This window comes from Ascaphus truei, chromosome 4 (genome assembly GCF_040206685.1).
Source record: "Ascaphus truei isolate aAscTru1 chromosome 4, aAscTru1.hap1, whole genome shotgun sequence".
NCBI lineage: Eukaryota > Metazoa > Chordata > Amphibia > Anura > Ascaphidae > Ascaphus > Ascaphus truei.
In genome coordinates, this window is record NC_134486.1 from 377940292 (window position 1) to 377961798 (window position 21507).

At 45.7% G+C, this 21507-nt stretch overlaps 1 protein-coding gene across 1 annotated transcript in view; it reads left to right on the plus strand.

The window, feature by feature from the left end:
- LOC142493821 (b(0,+)-type amino acid transporter 1-like) overlaps positions 1–20740 on the plus strand; it is a 40937-nt gene extending 20197 nt beyond the window's left edge. The window contains exons 3-6 of the mRNA XM_075598441.1: positions 11132–11261; positions 12662–12786; positions 18987–19074; positions 20448–20740. Coding sequence (XP_075454556.1) covers positions 11132–11261; positions 12662–12786; positions 18987–19074; positions 20448–20678 — 574 coding nt within the window. The 3' untranslated portion in view covers positions 20679–20740. The remainder of the gene's footprint in view (positions 1–11131; positions 11262–12661; positions 12787–18986; positions 19075–20447) is intronic.
- The last annotated feature ends 767 nt before the right edge of the window (positions 20741–21507 follow it).

Genomic DNA, 21507 nt, shown 5'->3' on the forward strand with positions numbered 1-21507 from the left:
TTCCGTAATACACACAGTCAGGTGAGATATATTAATACGGTCTGTGGCACCTGACGCTCGCAGGAAGACCAAAAATTACATTGTAATATGAACATTAATAGAGATATTAATATCTGGCATTTAGCAGCAGGTACCTATACGGGGTTTAGACTCCCCAAGATCGGCTGACTTCCGCCAATACACTTATGTAATTCTTAGCCGGTTCAGCCAAGGACATCTCATAGTATTCTTATATTTAATAAAGTTACTCACTTTTGATATCCTGTTGGGGGTAGCCCCCCCCCCTGGCCCCATCAATAAAACCTTTTGAAGTGGGCTTTTGCTTCTCGCATAACCAATTAGGTCAGTTACCTATTGATCAGGGCGATGTATCACACCTCTCTGTTGATATACACTTCCAGTGAATAGACTCACGTGAATACTCATATGAGGCACCATTTGGTTCCTTACGCATTACAAAGACAGGCATTCTGCCTGTACATTAGCACACCATTAGCATTCTGCCTGTGTATTTCAAAAACTGCAAAAAGTCACTTTATCAAAAATATATGTCCCTCTTATGACAAAGTTATATTTTTAATATGTGTGTACTTGGGGGGTGACCCGGAGGCTGTACCCCAAGGCTCAGGGTCCTGGCTTACTCCGTTACCAAAATACCAGTTTTCAGGTAACTGTTTATTCAGCACTGCCTTTTGTCACCAACCTGGGTTTAAATCCCAGGACAAACCAACTGCAGGGCAGTTTTAAAACACAGAGAACCAATATTTAGGCAAAAGCTTGCATTCCCCCATCTGCATCTATCATGTGGGGTTCTAAAACCTTCTCTTTTCACATTCAACTTCAATTAACCCTTTGAAGTCCAGATTTCCTTAAAGGACATAATACAGTGGAATTTTCTTAAACTGTAGCTCATTAACCCCTTAAGTCCCAGTGGGTGGGTTATGCAGATACTGATTAACCCAGACATTACAATGGGACAGGGACACAGGGGAGAATACATTTACAGGTTATAACAAGGGTAAACTCACATTTCTGGGCCTCAGCCCAGTTAACCCCTTGTCTCCCTGGCGAGGTTAGAGGGGGGCCCTTGGGGGGTAACCCCGTTAATCCCGGGCCAAACCCTCCCTACCGCCACAGACGCCTCGGACGTGGGAGCTGGCGCAGTCTTTTCCCAGAGGACTTCCCCCCAAGAGAAACTCCATCCCTGTGGTTTTTTTTCACAGAAATTTTCAGCCGCCGAAAGGAATTATGATGTTGGTAATCGTGAACTTTTGGCCGTAAAATTAGCTCTCCAAAAATGGAGACATCTTTTGGAGGGTACCAAGGAACCAGTTGCCATCCTCACTGACCACAAAAAAATGTTATATATCGAGGGGGCCCGACGTCTCGGATCCCGCCAAGCTTGGTGGTTGCTCTACTTTTCCCGCTTTAACTATACCATTTCTTATATTCCTGGTACTAACAATACCAAAGCGGACGCTCTCTCTCGTCAGTTTGCCAATGAAACCGAAGCTAATGAAATCACGGAACCTATCCTTCCTGCCAAATGTACTGTATAATTGCCGCTAACAACTTCGATGTGTTGGATGAAATCAACAAAGCTCAAGCTCACATTCCCAGCAGGCTCAGGGTACCAGAAGGTCGCTTATACGCAGCTCCACGCTTTCACCATAAAATTTTACTTTGGGGTCATTCTTCTAGAGCAGTCGGTCATCCAGGCTTCAAGAGGACAGCAGATCTCATTAAACAGACATTTTGGTGGCCTAAGATGAAAAAAGATATTTTCGACTTTACTAATGCCTGTCCTGTATGTGCCCAGAGCAAAACTCTCCATCACAAACCGTCGGGACTTCTCTTACCTCTTCCCATTCCGGAACAGAATTGCCAGAATTGCCCAATTCCAAAGGAATGAACACCATTCTGGTCGTAGTAGACAGGTTCTCTAAACAAGCACATTTTATTCCCCTCAAGGGTCTTCCTAATTCTGCTACTCTGGCTGATGTTTTTTCCAAAGAAATTTTTAGATTACACGGTGTTCCCATTTCTATTGTCTCTGACCATGGATCTCAATTCATATCTAAATTCTGGCGGGCATTTTCCCAGAGACTTGGGATTTCTCTCTTGTTTTCCTCAGGTTACCATCCTCAAACCAATGGTCAAACTGAAAGGATGAATCAAACTCTCGAACAATATCTAAGATGCTTCGTATCTGACTCACAGGACCACTGGGTGGATCTTTTGCATGGGCCGAATTCGCTATCAACTCTCTCAAAAATGAGTCTACTCAAGAGTCTCCCTTTTTTATTAACTTCGGTTTCCACCCCAGTAGCCTTCCTCTCTCGCCTTCTTCCTCGGGCGTTCCCGCGGCTGACTCTCATGTTGCTGATTTACAAGAATCTTGGAAAAAAATCCTCAAAACTCTACAATCTGCGGTTGCAAAACAAAAGATCAAGGCGGATCAGCATCGTCAACCTGGGCCTTCTTTCAAACCCGGTGACAGAGTGTGGTTATCCTCAAAGAATATCAGGCTTAAGACGCCGTCACCTAAACTATCTCCAAGAATCCTGGGCCCATTCAAAATCTTGGAAAAAATTAACCCTATTGCGTACCGTCTTGACCTGCCTCCCACCACGCTTCCCTCCTTAAACCCTTTGTGCAAAGTTCTCATTTTTCTGTTCCCTCTCGGAAACCCAACCCAATCTCCACGCTTGGACATCAGGAGTACGAGGTTCAGTCCCTCATTGATTCCCGCTGGTCAAAAAACAGACTCCAGTTCCTGGTCCACTGGAAAAGCTATGGTCCGGAAGAACGTTCGTGGGTACCTGCTTGGCACATCCATGCTCCAAAATTACTCCAAATTTTCCATTAGAAGTTTCCGCAAAAACCTTGGATGGATCGCTCGGAGATCGATCCTCAAGGGGGGGATACTGTGACGGTTCAGGGGATTCCTTCCCCTTCTTTCACTCCCTCTGTCCGTTCCCTTAGCAATCTCCCTGCACTTCCCCACTCCTGTCCCGCTCCGCCTGTTCCTGACACTGTCCCTTTACCCCAACGCATGCCCCGTAAGTCTCGCGCGCTCCCGTGACCCCCAGGCTCCGGCAGTAATGTTCCCCGTTCTCAGACCACTCCAGTACCCGTTGTCACCCCTTCACCTGTGGTTACGGTCTCTCCCATCCCTCCGTGTCCTCCCGCTGGTAGGCCCGTGGCACGGCGCTCCGCGTGTCTTGTGACGCAGCCTGTGCGCACGCACTCTCTGGTTACAGAGGGCACGCACACACACTCTTCTTCTAGGGCCTGCGAAGCCCTGGACTCCTCCTCCCATGACCTGCATGCCGTATCTCTGTCCAACCCCTCTGTCTCCTCCTTCTCTCCTCCTGACCTATCTCTGTCGTCTCCCACTTCCCTCTCTGCTTCTCCTCTCTCTCCCATTGGTGTTCCCTCCTTTATAATCCCTGTATGCCCTCTCTATCATCGCTCTGCATAGTTCCTGTTACCCCTGTGTGTGCAGTCCTATGCTTGCTCCCTCTGTGTTTCCAGATTCCTCCTACTCCTGTGTTACTTTGGATTTCCCTGGCTTTGACCCCTGCTTGTCCTGGATTACCCTGCTCTCTGGAGCCCCTGAACCTTGCTACGAACTTTACCTTGCTGACCTCTGGAATCCTTGGACCTGGCTTATGAACTTTGACTATTCTACTTTCTACATCCCTGGACTCTGGCGCACGGAAACGACTATTCTACGGTTAACCCTTCAAGACGTTGCAAGTATTCTAATCACTTTTCCAACAGGCCCAGCAACGCTATACCACACTCCGGGCGTAATCCCACTGCTGTGGGTGTGTGGTGTAATACCGTTCCCACCTCAGTACTGGGGTCTTGCCAGATCTGCGGGCATACAAATGTGACATTATGCACAGCTCAACAAACGCAGACCCCCCTGAGGTGGGTACAGGCCTTACTATAGAGGCCTTACAATTTGTGAGTAACCAGCTGTCCACAGTCTCCCAGCAATTGGCTAAACTCCCCCTTCAGGAGAGTCCCACGGCTCCTACATCACCGGTAGCCACAACCTATGCCAGCTCTGGGCCCCGTATCCCTTCTCCTAATCGCTACGATGGGGCCTGCCGCGGTTTCTTAAATCAATGCGAGGTGCAATTTGAGATGTCTCCTTCCCAGTTTCCCACTGGTCGTGCTAAGGTAGCGTATATCTACGCCTTGCTCACTGGAGACGCTCTTGCCTGGGCCTCCCCCCTATGGGAGCGCAAAAGCGGATTAACGCAAGATTATCTTCCTTCAGACGCGAGTTCCAACTTGTATTCGATACTCCTGCACGGCGCGAGACAGCCGCTTTTTCTCTTTTTTATATTTTACAGGCCTGAAGATCTGCCGCCAAATACGCCATTGAGTTCCGTACGCTAGCCGCTGAAACCCAATCTAATGATGAAGCACTCGCCGCCGCGTACTGGCATGGACTCTCAGATTCCCTGAAAGACTATCTGACTGCTCATGCCCGGCCCTCGGCCCTGGAGGAGTTGATTACCCTGAGCGTACGCATGGATCAGCGTACTCAGGAGCGACGGCATGAGAGACACTGTTCTCGCTCTCCTTCTTCTCTTGTCTCTCACAGGTCGCCTACCACTCCCCTCTTGGCACTGGAGGCTCCGGAACCGATGCAGGTTGGCAGTCAACAACTTCGGGCCACGGAGAGAACGCAACGTCGCCTGAATAGGCTGTGCTTTTACTGTGCCTCTCCGGAACTTCGCCTCCAGAATTGTCCACTGAAGCCGGGAAACGGGCACACCCAGTAGAGGTAGAGGGGTTTCTACTGGGTATTGTCTCTCCTTGACCCTCTCTCCCCGAAGCTTCCCCAAAGAAGATTCTGCTTCCTGCTACTGTGGAAGGTCCTAACATTTTCCTACATGTAAAAGCTTTTATCGATTCGGGATCAGGTGGTAACTTCCTTGACCAGAAGTTCGCTTCAGAGAATCAAATTCCCTTGGTCAGAAGGAAGAGTCCCATTGGCCTCGAGGCCATCGACGGCCGACCACTCCAGCCGGTGTTTATCGTTTGGGAGTCTATTCCCCTCACGCTGACCTTGGCCGACGGTCATAAGGAGGTAATAATCTTCGATTTTTTTCAATCTCCTTCCATCCAACTTGTTTTAGGATTGCCTTGGCTTCAACTCCACAATCCACGCATTGACTGGACCTGTACTTTGTCTATTCAGTGATCTTCGTCTGCAGATGCTGTTCCTGCGGTGTCCCCTGTTGCAGTGCTTGCCGGTCTGTATTCCGTTCATTCTGATCTCTCGATCCTGCCTACCGTGTATCATGAGTACTTGGATGTGTTCAACAAGGTACAAGCGGAGGTTTTACTTCCCCATCGTCCGTACGATTGTCCTATCGATCTGATGCCTGGGACCATCCTGCCTATCTAAGTCATACCCCCTCTCCGTCTCGGAGACCGAGGCCATGACGTCTTACATTCAAGAAAATTTAGAAAAGGCTATCATCCGCAACTCTACCTCCTCTGCTGGGGCTGGCTTCTTTTTTGTGAAGAAGAAGGATGGATCACTTAGGCCGTGCATTGACTTTCGCAGACTCAACAAGATCACGGTGAAGAACCGGTATCCTCTTCCGCTTATCTCTGATCTGTTCGATCGTCTCCAGGGGGCCTCTATCTTCTCGAAGCTCGACTTAAGAGGTGCCTATAATCTCATCCGCATAAGGCAGGGGGACGAGTGGAAAAAAGCATTTAATACACGATCAGGACATTATGAGTATCTGGTTATGCCCTTTGGTTTATGCAACGCTCCTGCCGTGTTTCAGGAATTCATGAACGACATCTTCCGTGATGTATTGGGAACATTTGTCATAGTCTATCTAGATGACATTCTTATTTTTTCTAAAAGCCTGGAGGAACACATTCAACGTACCAAATTAGTACTTTCTAGGCTCCGTTCTAATCGACTATATGCCAAGATGGTGAAGTGTTTGTTCCACCAGACTTCTACCGCCTTCTTAGGCTATATCATCTCCAGTCAAGGCTTCTCCATGGATCCAGAAAAACTGAAGGCTGTTCTTGATTGGCCGCTGCCAAATTCACTCAAGGCTGTTCAACGTTTTCTCGGCTTTGCCAACTACTACAGGAAATTCATCAAAATTTTTTCTTCTATTGCTCTTCCCATCACCGCATTGACCAAGAAGGGCGCCGATACCACCTCCTGGTCTCCGGAGGCTATTCTCGCTTTTGAGGTACTCAAGAAAGCGTTTGTTTACGCACCCATCCTACGCCATTCCAGACACCTCCCGTCCTTTCACTTTGGAGGTCGACGCCTCGGATGTGGGAGCTGGCGCAGTCCTTTCCCAGAGGACTTCCCCCCAAGAGAAATTCCATCCCTGTGGTTTTTTTTCACGGAAATTTTCAGCCGCCGAAAGGAATTATGATGTTGGTAATCGTGAACTTTTGGCCATAAAATTAGCTCTCCAAAAATGGAGACATCTTTTGGAGGGTACCAAGGAACCAGTTGCCATCTTCACTGACCACAAAAAAATTGTTATATATTGAGGGGGCCCGACGTCACGGATCCCGCCAAGCTCGGTGGTTGCTCTACTTTTCCCACTTTAACTATACCATTTCTTATATTCCTGGTACTAAAAATACCAAAGCGGACGCTCTCTCTCGTCAGTTTGCCAATGAAACCAAAGCTAATGAAATCACGGAACCTATCCTTCCTGCCAAATGTATAATTGCCGCTAACAACTTCGATGTGTTGGATGAAATCAACAAAGCTCAAGCTCACATTCCCAGCAGGCTCAGGGTACCAGAAGGTCGCTTATACGCAGCTCCACGCTTTCGCCATAAAATTTTACTTTGGGGCAGTCGGTCAACCAGGCTTCAAAAGGACAGCAGATCTCATTAAACAGACATTTTGGTGGCGCAAGATTAACAAAGATATGTTCGACTTTACTAATGCCTGTCCTGTATGTGCTAATAAGTCCAGGAGTGGGAAGAGGGGAAGGGAGGGGATGGGGGATGCTCCCGCATCAGCGAGAATGAAAGCAGTAGTAGCTAGTGAGTCGTGCCAAATACTGGTGCAAAAGAGGATAGGGTATAAGCGAACAGACAGAAAAATGATTCCTCCCTGAATGCTCTCAGAAAGGCCAGTAGTATGTAATATGAATATATATTTAAAAACCTTTTAATCGCAAGAGAAGGTTAAAACATATTTGTAAAGAGGGGCATGGTATATACAGTCCAGGACCAGCCCCTTAAAGGCAAACCAACAAAATCTTCCTCAGTAGTAAGGAGATATTGATATTACACCACCTTAATGTGGACTACTTCGCTCAGATAATCCCCTGTATGTAGCTCCAGAATGGGAGGCCCATATCACCTATAGGAATCCTAATATCAATAATTCAATGAACCTGACATGATGTAGGTCATTGAAGCTAAATCTGGAGGGGTGATTAACTCAAAGCCGAATGGTCAGATAGTATACATCTGTGTGATGTCCCTAGACCACTTATACGTTGTGTAAAATAAATACCAGAACAGGGTGAAAACAACAACGACGCAAAAAAGAAAATAGTGATAAAAATAAATGAATACTAAACCACACAAAAAATAATGTGTGGATGTACACATAGAGATACGTAGCTGAATAATGTGAGAGCTCTGCAAAGGGCAAGCACAAAGTGTGCTCTCGTGGACGCCCTGAGGCACGGTTCAAGGACCGTATCCAGTTATAGCCTCTTAATAATACCGTTTGTATGATGCAGAGGTCACATATATTGAAATATAGCTGGAAACCGGTGGACAACACTAATCAGACCCAGTCAAATATTTATACCTGATTGGTTTAAGGGCATAAAACACACTGACTCATTAGTCATACTGTGTCTCCATGTAAGGAGTATGTACAGTACATGTACAGCTAGTGCTGTTCATGGTAAGTGGGTACTACCCCAGACTCAGCCCCCCTGTTATATAGCAGTAAAGTAAGTATCCTGCATAGTATTGAGACTGTCACACTGGTAGCTGTGTGGGGAAGGAGGCAAAGCATATAGTGCAGTCTACTCCTATTACCCTAGACAAAATTGTCTTGCACACTGGTGAGATTTACTACTTAGCTCCTTGGCGCTTTTATCATCCTTTGCGCCGTCATATGTAGAGGAGAAGGGGAGTGGGATGCCAGGGGAGAAGTGTCCCGGTCTCGAGGCAGCAGCTACAATCGCGGGGGCGCCATCTTGGATGCGGTGACGTCACCACGTTCTGGTCACCTGACGCACGTTTCGCGCGTGATCGCGCTTTCTCAAAGGTCCTGTATGTGCCCAGAGCAAAACTCTCCATCACAAACCGTCGGGTCTTCTCTTACCTCTTCCCATTCCGGAACAACCCTGGAAGCATATCTCGATGGATTTAATTGTAGAATTGCCTAATTCCAAAGGAATGAACACCATTCTGGTCGTAGTAGACAGGTTCTCTAAACAAGCACATTTTATTCCCCTCAAGGGTCTTCCTAATTCTGCTACTCTGGCTGATGTTTTTTCCAAAGAAATTTTTAGATTACACGGTGTTCCCATTTCTATTGTCTCTGACCGTGGATCTCTATTCATATCTAAATTCTGGCGGGCATTTTCCCAGAGACTTGGGATTTCTCTCTTGTTTTCCTCAGGTTACCATCCTCAAACCAATGGTCAAACTGAAAGGATGAATCAAACTCTCGAACAATATCTAAGATGCTTCGTATCTGACTCACAGGACCAATGGGTGGATCTTTTGCCATGGGCCGAATTCGCTATCAACTCTCTCAAAAATGAGTCTACTCAAGAGTCTCCCTTTTTTATTAACTTCGGTTTCCACCCCAGTAGCCTTCCTCTCTCGCCTTCTTCCTCGGGCGTTCCCGCGGCTGACTCTCATGTTGCTGATCTACAAGAATTTTGGAAAAAACTCCTCAAAACTCTACAATCTGCGGTTGGAAAACAAAAGATCAAGGCGGATCGGCATCGTCAACCTGGGCCTTCTTTCAAACCCGGTGACAGGGTGTGGTTATCCTCAAAGAATATCAGGCTTAAGACGCCGTCACCTAAACTATCTCCGAGAATCCTGGGCCCATTCAAAATCTTGGAAAAGATTAACCCTGTTGCGTACCGTCTTGACCTGCCTCCCACCATGAGGATTCGTTCCGTGTTTCACGCTTCCCTCCTTAAACCCTTGTGCAAAGTTCTCATTTTTCTGTTCCCTCTCGGAAACCCAACCCAATCACCACGCTTGGACATCAGTCCCTCATTCAGTCCCTCATTGATTCAGTCCCTCATTGATTCAGGTTCAGTCCCTCATTGATTCCTGCTGGTCAAAAAACAGACTCCAGTTCCTGGTCCACTGGAAAAGCTATGGTCCGGAAGAACATTCGTGGGTACCTGCTCGGCACATCCATGCTCCAAAATTACTCCAAATTTTCCATTAGAAGTTTCCGCAAAAACCTTGGATGGATCGCTCGGAGATCGATCCTCAAGGGGGGGATACTGTGACGGTTCAGGGGATTCCTTCCCCTTCTTTCACTCCCTCTGTCCATTCCCTTAGCAATCTCCCTGCACTTCCCCACTCCTGTCCCGCTCCGCCTGTTCCTGACACTGTCCCTTTACCCCAATGCATGCCCCGTAAGTCTCGCGCGCTCCCGCGACCCCCAGGCTCCGGCAGTAACGTTCCCCGTTCTCAGACCTCTCCAGTACCCGTTGTCACCACTTCACCTGTGGTTGCGGTCTCTCCCATCCCTCTGTGTCCTCCCGCTGGTAGGCACGTGGCACGGCGCTCCGCGCGTCTTGTGACGCAGCCTGTGCGTGCGCACTCTCTGGTTACAGAGGGTGCGCGCACACACTCTTCTAGGGCCTGCGAAGCCCTGGACTCCTCCTCCCATGACCTGCATGCCGTCTCTCTGTCCAACCCCTCTGTCTCCTCCTTCTCTCCTCTTGACCTATCTCTGTCGTCTTCCACTTCCCTCTCTGCTTCTCCTCTCTCTCCCATTGGTGTTCCCTCCTTTATAATCCCTGTATGCCCTCTCTATCATCGCTCTGCATATTTCCTGTTACCCCTGTGTGTGCAGTCCTATGCTTGCTCCCTCTGTGTTTCTAGATTCCTCCTACTCCTGTGTTACTTTGGATTTCCCTGGCTTTGACCCCTGCTTGTCCTGGATTACCCTGCTCTCTGGAACCCCTGAACCTTGCTACGAACTTTACCTTGCTGACCTCTGGAATCCTTGGACCTGGCTTATGAACTTTGACTATTCTACTTTCTACATCCCTGGACTCTGGTGCACGGAAACGACTATTCTACGGTTAACCCTTCAAGACGTTGCAAGTATTCTAATCACTTTTCCAACAGGCCCAGCAACGCTATACCACACTCCGGGCGTGATCCCACTGCTGTGGGTGTGTGGTGTAATACCGTTCCCACCTCAGTACTGGGGTCTTACCAGATCTGCGGGCATACAGGCGTGACATTATGCAGAGCTCAACAAACGCAGACCCCCCTGAGGTGGGTACAGGCCTTACTATAGAGGCCTTACAATTTGTGAGTAACCAGCTGTCCACAGTCTCCCAGCAATTGGCTAAACTCCCCCTTCAGGAGAGTCCCACGGCTCCTACATCACCGGTAGCCACAACCTATGCCAGCTCTGGGCAACAAACTGTTCAGTTCATGCGGTAATGGCTATTGATTGCCCTATCTACTTTTAATATATTGAACTTATCACTGCTCTTAGCTCACTTTGGTCCTTAGAAGCACTGCACCTTTAAAAGTGGAATCACGTGTAGCACAATATACTGAAATTGCTATAAACTTACGGTCTTCATCAATGTAATACATTCTCTAACATTTTAATGGGTGTTTCAAAACTAAAGATATGTTTAGTAACATTCCATATTTTTTGTTTACTAAATGTCTTCTTTACCCTTGGCCAATGCTGTCATTCTCAGATAGACACTAATTTGTGTGAATAAATCCACTCTAAGAAATTCACTCTATTAAAAAAAAAAATGTAATCCAAATGGCTGGACAGTCCCTTTAAATAATTAATATTTCAGCAGATGTATATATAGTTTATACACATGACTGTCCTCATTTATTCTAGAGCAAAAGTCCTGGGAAGTTGGACATGGATAATCTCTCTGGGCGTTGCACTTTCAACATTTGGGTCAGCAAATGGAACCTTTTTTACTGGAGGGCGTTTGTGTTACGTGGCAGCAAGAGAGGGACATATGGTAAGTACAGGTCACATTTTTGAGTAACTAACATTATCTTTTTCAGTGCCAGAGAAGGTAAAAGCTATTGCAAAGAAATGTATTGCAACTGATGTGCAGTAAAGTAGCTAAGGGTGTGTGCCTCATGAATATATATATGCAGATATAGCAATTGTTACTTTCTCCTGAGCCGCAGATGAAAAAGGTTAAAGCCGCGGTCGTGGTGCTGGGGAGTCCATGCTTCTGGATCGGACCCCCACAGTGATATCCTCTGGTACTGGGGCAGTTGCAGTGGCAGTCCAGCATAGGGTTGCCAGGTGGCTTCTCCAAAAATACTGAACACAATGATGAAAGGAGCAACGTGCTCGAGACACACACACGCTCGAGACACACACACCTCTTCACTCCCTGCTCCATGGTTTTTCCTCCTCTCCTTGGACTCACCTCCAGGCTCCAGATTGGCTGCATTACCCAGCAGCAGCCAATCAAGATGGAAGAAGCTGCCCAATGCCCTAGCAGCAGCCCTGCTCTCTCCCTGCTGCGTGAAATCTACAGCCAACATTATGGACAGGACATCCCTCCTTCAGCGAAGTCTCACGTCCTTCATTCTTCTTTCTGGGATTAGTTCCAGTCAGCCCCAGCAGACTCCGTGACCACCGTCCAGTGGGTCTAAGGGACTGTGCCAGTTTCTTCTTAGCTGGGGAGCTCTTTCACACACACACACACACACACACACTCTTACGTCACTCACATTCAGGGACTATTTAACACCTCAAGTCATAAATCGCACACTACACAGGGCTCTAGTCACATTCCAAGATGCATTTTTTTGAGTAAACCCCTTGCTGCTTTATTCATTGTAACACTGCCAGAAAAAGAAGATCAGTGTATCTCAAAAGCTCGCACAAATAAAAGCATTTCGTTAGCCACAGAACGGTATCGTCTATTCATTTTTTATTTTATACATATATATATAGATATATACAGCTCAACCCTGTTATAACGCGATCCGTTACAACGCGACTCCACTAATAACGCGATGCAAGCGTGGCTCCCAATTTTTGTATTTATGAATACTTTACAACACGATTATTGGCATCTTAAATACTTTATTGTACAATGCATACAATTGTACATTATTTCTAACGCGATCCACTTATAACGCGATGTGATTCTTTGGACCTCAAGCATAGCACTATAAGGGGGTTGAGCTGTATATATATTTTTTTATTTTTTGTTTGTTACATGGGTTACCTCTCTAAAGGCATTTTCTGTTCAAATTATATTAACCAACTTCTCACACATATTATAACTCGGGAGTCTATGAAAAACTTGGAGAGTCCTGGACCATTTACTCAACTTTACTCAGCCTGAATTCATTACTAAAGTTTAACAATGTTTTTTCTCTCTCTATTTTTCAGCCAGATGCTCTATCAATGGCCCACGTGAAGCGTCTCACACCTTCCCCTGCTCTCATATTCACTTCTGCCGTATCATTAATTATGATCATACCAGGGAATTTCAGTAGCATCGTGAACTTCTTCAGGTATTTCTGACTTCTTTTTATGTGTCACTATGTACTCCGACCCTCTTAACTTCATTACTGCCAGATGGGCCCGTATTGCCCTATGGGTGTCAAATGCTTTAAATTAGACAGAGTTCTACAGTGGCTCTAAAGTACTGGAGGGCAACATGATATACACCAGAGGCTGCAGGTGCGGCCCTTGAAGCCATGAAAAGGCCAAACATAATATATTGACTTATATACCCTCTCTATAACTGATATTGCCCCATATAACCCCTCCTTATAACTTTTATTGCTTCATATAACCCCTCCCTATAACTCCTCCTATTGCCAAATTTAACCCCTCCCTATAACTCCTCCTATTACCCCATATAACTGCTCTGTATATAAATTTCCCCTTTATCTCTGTGCTGATCTCTTCCCCCCTCTGTACTGATCTCTTCCCCCCCTCTGTGCTGATCTCTTCCCCCCCTCTGTGCTGATCTCTCCCACCCTCTGTGTTGATCTGTTACCCTCCCTCTCTGTGCTAATCTCTTCCCCCCCTTCTCTGTGCTGATCTCTCTCCCCCCTCTCTGTGCTGATCTCTTTCCCTCCATCTCTGTGTCCTGATGCCTATTACTGTTTCTTTCTCACTCTGTCTATACCCACCCTCTCTCGTTCTCAGTCTACCACACATCCCCTCTCTCATTCTCAGTCTCCCCCTCTCTCATTCTCCCCCACCTCCGCTCTCTCATTCTCGTTCTTCCCTACCTCCCCTCTCTCACTCGCTGTCTCTCCCACCTCCCATGCAGGGGTTGGCTGGTGGATTTTTACTTGGGGGCGAAAGTGCATCCACACAGTTATGGATGCAATAACGTTGGCTATATCTTTATGTAGGCCCCATAAACACAAGCTCACACCTGACACATCCAACACATACAAATAAACAACCACATACTTTCCACATACAGACAATGAATTTCACAGAAAAACTCTGACCTGCAGACAAATTTTCTGAAAACTAAACACACACAAACAAATATCGTTTAATTGTGAAGCACCAACATATTCCGCAGTACGTTACAATGGGGTACAGAGTTGTGTATATTACAAAAACATAAACAGTTACTTACAGGTGAGGACAAACATGCACAAACCGATACAAAGATGTAATGAGGGCCCTGCTCGTGGGAGCTTACAATCTAAGGGAATGAGGGACAAAGTTGAAACAGGAAGGTAAGGGGACTGCTTATAGTAGGATAAGGTGTGACTCAGGTTACAATATGGCCCAGTGTGACAGCTGAAGCTACAGTATTAAGGTTTTGGGGGGGGGGTGGGTGTTACATAGGGTGGAGATTGGTCCAGCCACAAAGCTGGACCCAATGGGGTTGGAGGGGGAGGGGAGTAGGATGTTAGAGGCATGGCGAGTAGGATTTTACACATCTGAAAGCTGGGGAAGAGTCTGATGGTGCGTGGCAGGGAATTCCAGAGAGAGGGGGCAGCACGGGAGATGTCTTGCAGGCAGGACTGAGAAGAGGTAATAAAGTGGAAGGAAAGGCGGATGTCATTGGCAGAACGTAGGGGGCGTGTAGGTATGTATTTGTGTATGAGGGCTCAGCTATAGGGGGGGGGGCAATGTCATTGAGACCATTGTAAGTTATTAATAAGGTTTTACATTTATTGTTTTGGATGTATTGGTGTTGAGAGAAGTGGAGAAGGGAAATGCCAATTAGGACAAGGTTGCAGTAATCAAGGCGGGACATGATGAGTGAGTGAATTAGGATTTAAGTTCCATCACCAGTGAGAAAAGGGCGTTTCTTGGTGATTTTTGTACTGTAGGTGGAGATGGCAGGACTTCGTCTGGGACTGAATGTGAGGCATGATGGAGAAATCAGAGTCAAAGATGACCACTAGACTGCAGGCTCCAGGTGTTGAGGAGATTGTGGGGTTGTTGACAGTGAGGGAGTGTTGATGTGGCAGTGGAAGAGGGAAAAGAATATTTATTTTTGGACATGTTTAGCTTGAGGTAGCAGTGAGACATCCAGGAGGAGGTTGCAGAGAGACAGTTGAAGACACAGGATAGGAGAGAGGGGAATAGGGGGAGAGATAGATTTGGGTGTCATCAGCATAAAGATGATACTTAAAGACAAAAGATTGTATTAGTTCACCAAGAGAAGAGGTGTTGTGTGAGAAGAGCAGAGGGCCAAGGACAGAGCCTTGTGGGACTCCAACAGAAAGAGTGAGTGAAGAGTAGGGACACCAGAGATGGAAACACTGAAGGAGCGGTTGGATAGGTAGGACGGGAGCCAGGAGAAGGCTGCACAACGGAAGCCAATGGAGTGGAGAATATTTAGGAAAAGGGGGTGATCGACAGCAGAAAGCAGCAGAGAGATCCAGGAGAATTAGTATGGCGAAATTACCTTAGATTTAGCTGTGAGTAGGAAATGTGTCACTTTTGTTAGTGCTGTCTTGGTGGAGTGTAGAGGACAGAAACCAGATTGTGAAGAGTCAAGCAGGAAGTTGGAGGAGTGGAAGTGAGTCAGGCGGTTGTATACAAGTCGATCAAGTAGCTTGGAAGCAAAGGAGAGAAGAGAGATAGGGCGGTAGTTAATGGGGGAGCGGGAGTCAAGTAAGGGTTTCTTAAGAATGTGTTGGATGAGTGCATGTTTTAAAGAGGTTAAAAAGGTGAGTTAGGTGGGGCTTAGTGTGCTAGAGATGGTGCGGAGGAGATGTGAGGGAAAGAATCAAAGGGGCAGGATGTAGGGTAAAATTATGAGAGGAGCGTGGAGACCTCATGCTCGGTAACCGTGGAAAATAAGATGAGAGTGGATTTACGTGTGCGTCGGGAGATATGTGTTATGTGTGGAACTTTACATGAAGAGATGTCATGTCTGATAGACTTAATCTTGTCTGTGAAGTAGGTGACGAGGTCTCAGCATTGAGGGTGGAGAAGGTGTAGGGGTAGTTGGGTAGAGAAGGTGCCAAATAGGCGTTAGGAATTAAAGGTGGCAAATAGGCATTAAGGGTTGGAAGACAAAGTTTGTATGAGTGAAGAGAAGTAGATTTGCTTGGCAAGGGGGAGGGCATTGTTGTAAGAAGAGAGCATAAATTTGTAGTGGAGGAAGTCTGCTTTTGAGTGGGATATCTTCCAGAAACATTCTGCAGTGCGTGAGGTAGTGGGTGAAAAGTATATGCCATGGTTGTGGCTTAGATTGTCGGGGGCGACGTGTGGTGGCGGCAGCAGTCTTGTCTAAGTCTGATGAGAGTATACTGTTATATAGGGAGGTTGCTAGATTGGGACAGGAAAGGATAGAGATGGGAGAGAGGAGAAGTTGTAGAGATGTTGAAAATTGGAGGTGGTCCAGGGCAGGGGTGCACAAAGTGGGGGGTGCAAGATTTTTCTGGGGGGCGTGGTGGCTGCAGAGGCCCTGCGCTCTTCCCCACGGCATTTAAATTAAGTGCCGTGGGATCGCGTGAGGCCTCTGCAGTGTCTCCTACCTTCTCTTCTGCGATGCGTTGCCATGGCAACGCGCCGACAAATGATGCTGCGGGTCATGGGACGTGTCGCCATGGCAACGCGCATCAAATGACGCCATGGGTCACGTGACCCGGCACTTCAATTGACGCCGGATTTTAGGTTAGGTAAGGGGGGCGCGAGCACAGGGGCTGGCAGGCAGGGGGGCGCAGTACACAAAGTTTGCGCTCCCCTGATCTTGGGTATATAGGTTTCTTTATATGCTTCTGGAAGTAGTTGTTGTAGAAGGTGCAACAAAGGTGTGAGGTTAAAGGTTAGGTGGTGATGATCATAGAGAGGAAAGGGCGTGTTAGAGGGGTTAGAGACTGAGCAGAAGCGGGAATAAACCAAGTCAAGGGAGTGGCCATTACAGTGAGTTGGAGAGATGGTCAACTGGGACAGACTATAGGAGAAGGTTAGAGAAATAGGATGGGCACCTGAGGTGCCAGTGGGATTGTCAATAGGTATATTAAAGTCTCCCAGCATGACAGTAGGTATGTCGGAAGTGAGGAAGCCAGGCCATAAAGTTGTTTAAAAAATTAGGATGTAGGTCCAGGGGGATGATAGATGGCAGCTACATGGAGAGAAATGGGGGAAAAGAGACAGTGTGGATTTCGAAGAAAGAGAAGGAAAGGGAGGGAAATAGGGATATGACATCAAATGTGCAGTGTGGGGAAAGTAGTAGGCCAACTCCTCTGCCATGTCTATTCTTTGGTCTGGTGGTGTGGCTGAGGGAGAGACCACCGTTGGAGAGGGCAACAGGAGGGCAGCAGGTGTCTGAGCGGGGTGAGATAGGTTTATGTAATGGCTAGAAGGTTGAGAGAGTTGGAAATGAACAGGTTGCGTATTGCCGTGAGTTTGTTGCAGACAGATCATGCGTTCCAAAGGGCACAGGAAAAGGGTAGGGAAGGGAGAGGTATAATGGGGATGAGGTTGGAGTGATCAGCAGTGAGTGGTGATAAGGAGACTTTGGGGCAGGGTTTGGGACGTGAGAGGATTGGTATGTGAATAGGGCCAGGATGGGACACATGTTGCCACAGTGTAGTAGTGGTAGTCACTGAGGAGAGGAAGAGAGAGTAGGATAGTTAGTGTTTAGAGTGATGGGGTGTTATGTGAGAAGCAGAAGGAGTTGATAGCTGCAGGGTGATGACAGGAGAGAATGGGGACCTCAACCTCTAAGATCCGGCATCTCCTCCTGCTCCTCATCTTTGGCATCGTCTCCTTGTGATGTGATCAAGCGTCGCCATGACAATGCAACGTCAAATGATGTCACGATGAAGCTGAAGGATATGTGGAGCAGGAGGAGAAGGTAACTGGCCCGGCGCTCTCCCCTGGCAACGGACCCCGCCAAACTCCCAGCCGGCTCTGTGCTGTTATACTATAGTCTTGTTTTATTTTAAGCATTCCAATTCGGAAAGCACATGACATTCACCAATTACAACAGTACGCAATAAGTCCGCAAACCTCCAACACGTCAAAGCTTCGTTTACAATGCAGATCCAAAAAAATATTAGAGTTTTTCAAGGATTCGAACACATATAAATATCTAATATTTCAAAAATAAACAAAGGACACTTCTAGGGTGTTGAGTGTATGTCGGGATTGGCCTTATTGTGGGACTTCAGAGTAGATTGGTTCATATTTACTAAGCAGTGCTATTCCTGAAGGCACCATCTGGTGCCGGAATACACTATATGGCCCATTCAAGTGAATTCAACATTCAGGTGTGTTGTAAATCGTACGGATATGATCCGAATGCTAAAATATTTATTTTAAATATACTAAAGATCCACTGCTATTTACAGTAGTTAGAGACAAAGTTTGGCCCTTGAGAGAGTAGAGATGTGTGAAAAGTTCACACAAGTTTGCAAAACCAGCAAAAGTGACCTTTTTTATGCCCCCCAAAATTAGCTGGACCCACATATCCAAAAAGTTCAACAAATGCGCAGGTCATATGATGTTTTATTTTTAACTGCAATTAATGGAAAATTTGGGTGGCAATTTTGAAATCTTTGCTAAATACGGGGGGAAAATTATTTTCGCAATTTTTTTTTATATTGCAAAAACCATCAACATTTTAAGAAATTGTATTCTTTTGTTAACATTTGGAAAAATAAATGTAGCAGACTAACCACAATTTTGCATATTTCTATTGGGGAACAACCAACACCCAAGGTTTTCAAAGCGATCCATACTTACAGATATCTATTGAATCTATTTTTTAGATATGTTTGTTCAATAGATTGTCCATAGACTCACCATACCATGTATTTTTATTAGTTCCAATTAAATGGTTATAAATTTATATCAGTCAGATATCACCGCACTGAGTGCATTCTACGGGGACTCCTTTTCCCTTTCTGTGTATCTGTATATCCATCCCTATTGCACCGTGCTGTTAACATCAAACATAGATTTATAATAGCTGATGCAAGAGTCTTTCCCATTTCCCTTTCCCCCATTTATATACAATTCATACTTACACATGATGTCTTGGAGATAACTATAACTTGAGCAGCATTCATTGGTTAATAAAGTGCTAATGAGAGAAAATCTTAAAAACCAGGCATGTTCGCTGCTCCGGGACGCCTGAATGTCGCGGGGAGCGCCGATTTGGGCCATTAAACTTTATCTGCTTGAAATGACAGATGTAGCAAAACAATGTTACGTTATAAATGGGACTTTACTTTTAACCACAACAAGAGCTGTCACATTTGCTTGTTTGCAGTTTCACCGCCTGGTTGTTTTATGGCATAACGATTTCTGGGCTCCTGTACCTAAAGATTAAGAAGCCTGACCTTCCACGGCCATATAAGGTAACTGAAGATATAGTAGGGTTGCCACATTTAAGTTTTTATAATACGGGTCGCTGAAATCAAGTATGAAAGTGCGACGTCATAATGAGTGCTGAGTGATTTGGAAATGCTTTGAGCTGAATGGTATCTCCTGCTTGATCGCTATAGTCTTTGTTTTTTATCATCTCTGCTGTTGGCCGGACGGGGGAAAGACACGCACTGAACTAACAAGTAGCGGCTGAAAGGAACTGGCCAATCCACGTTGGAAACAAATTCGAATAAAATATTTGATCATCTCTACTCATGGTCTCAAGCATCATGCAGTCAATCTCATGGTGCTGGGAGACCCTGGGACACAGCCTTAAACCTCGGCCCAAATATCACTGACTCTGCCCTCTGCATTACTGTAATTAATATAACAATTCAGCAGCGCACAGCTAAGGAGTCAGGCAAAATGATAGAAAAAATATATGTTTATTGATTAGTCCATCACAAAAAGGAGGTAAAGCGACCCTCCTACGCGTTTCGCACCTATTTGGCGCTTTATCAAGGATAAAAGGTCAAATGTCTCTTTACCTCCTTTTTGTGATGGACTAATGAATAAATATATATTTTTACTATCATTTTGCCTGACTCCCTTGGCTGTGCGTTGCTGAATTTCTATATTTCTTACTTGGATCTTTCTAACTGCGGTTTGGCACGCCTCACCTGAGAGACTCTAGGAGTGGGTAAGAATCACAATAGAGAAGGGATTCAATCCAACATCATTACATAAGTGAGTACTCTGTCTTGTTGAAGATTTCAAAAAATGATATACCCCCAATGAGGTTGCAGCATTGTGGGATACCAGCGTTTGCTGTCACCTTCAGGAGGGTCACAATTATTATTATTTTCAAGACATCTCACGGAACATTGTTTAAATACCCACTCCATGCATGAGTTTTTTCTCACTTTACTATTATGAATATTATTCAGATTATTGGGACCGGAACTATTTGAGCACCCACAGCTTCTCCTTCTCTCTGTATTACTGTATTGTATTGTATTGTATTGTATGTCTTTATTTATATAGCGCCATTAATGTACATAGCGCTTCACAGTAGTAATAAACGTGGTAATCAAATAAATAACAGATAATATAAATAACAGGTCATGGGAATAAGTGCTTCAGACATAAAAGTAACATTAAGGAAGAGGAGTCCCTGCCCCGAGGAGCTTACAGTCTAATTGGTAGGTAGGGATAACGTACAGAGACATTAGGAGAGAGTTCTGATAAGTGCGTCTGCAGGGGGCCAAGCTATATGACTGACTTGACTCTGAAACGTTATTGACATGATATATAATGTGTGTGTATCGCATAACCAGTTATATATTCTCATGTTCTTGTTTTACAGGTTCCAATTATTATACCAATTATTGTGCTGATTGCCTCTGTGTACCTAGTGCTGGCTCCAATTATCGACAGTCCTCAGATGGAGTATCTTTATGTGATCCTATTCATTCTTAGTGGAATTATTGTTTACATACCTTTGGTCCATTACAAATGGTCTCCAAAATGTTTCAGATCAATTACACTGCAACTTCAGCTTCTGCTTGAAGTCGCACCAACTGCTAAAAACACATGAGTTGGTGCCAGGATGTATTGATGATGTTTCCAATATTATTAAAAATAATCTCTATTATTTTACATTGTCTCCTACTGTGTCATACATTTGTGCATCCTCAGATAAAACAAAAAGGACATTTGAGAACCAAACCAGATAATAAATACATTTCAATTTACGTAATAAAGTATTTTAACCCATGATCCACTAACATATATTATTCTATTTAGGTGTCTCCATAGTCGAAAACATTTTCCCCCCAGAAAACGTTAGACGCATATCAAAGGAAAAAAGTGATGCACCCAGATGCACAATTGTATACACCTCATTCTATAATTACTTCCACAAATCACTTTCTGGCAAACATGGGGAAAAAGAGGTAAACGTTACTTTGATAAATTGACTCAGGCTGCGGTCCCGCTGGTGCTGACCGCGCTCATGCTTGAGAGCGGTGAAGTCGCCAGCTCTCCAAGCATGAGCTCCGGGTGTCCTGGCTATTTTGCAAGCGCGCGCGGGGGGGCATTGGGGGCATGTTGAGCGCGCTTCAAACTCTCTTTTTTTTGTCTCCCCAAGCGCCAAGCTTGGGAGAGCAAACTCTGCGCCCTCAGCACACTCAGCGCTTGCGTGGCCACAGCCTTTGTCATGTTTCCAAAATGCTTAAGCGTCAATTTTCTGTTATAAAGGTCAATTGTGATAGTTTATACCGAGCTCCCACAAATGACGTGATCTAAAAACAGCAAGAGTGTTAGTGCTGCTATGAGTTTTTTAAACAGACCTAATGTTCAAGTAATCCACCAGGGAAGTACAATTCCACCTGCTCATATATCTGTGCATCATACAATGTCGTAGC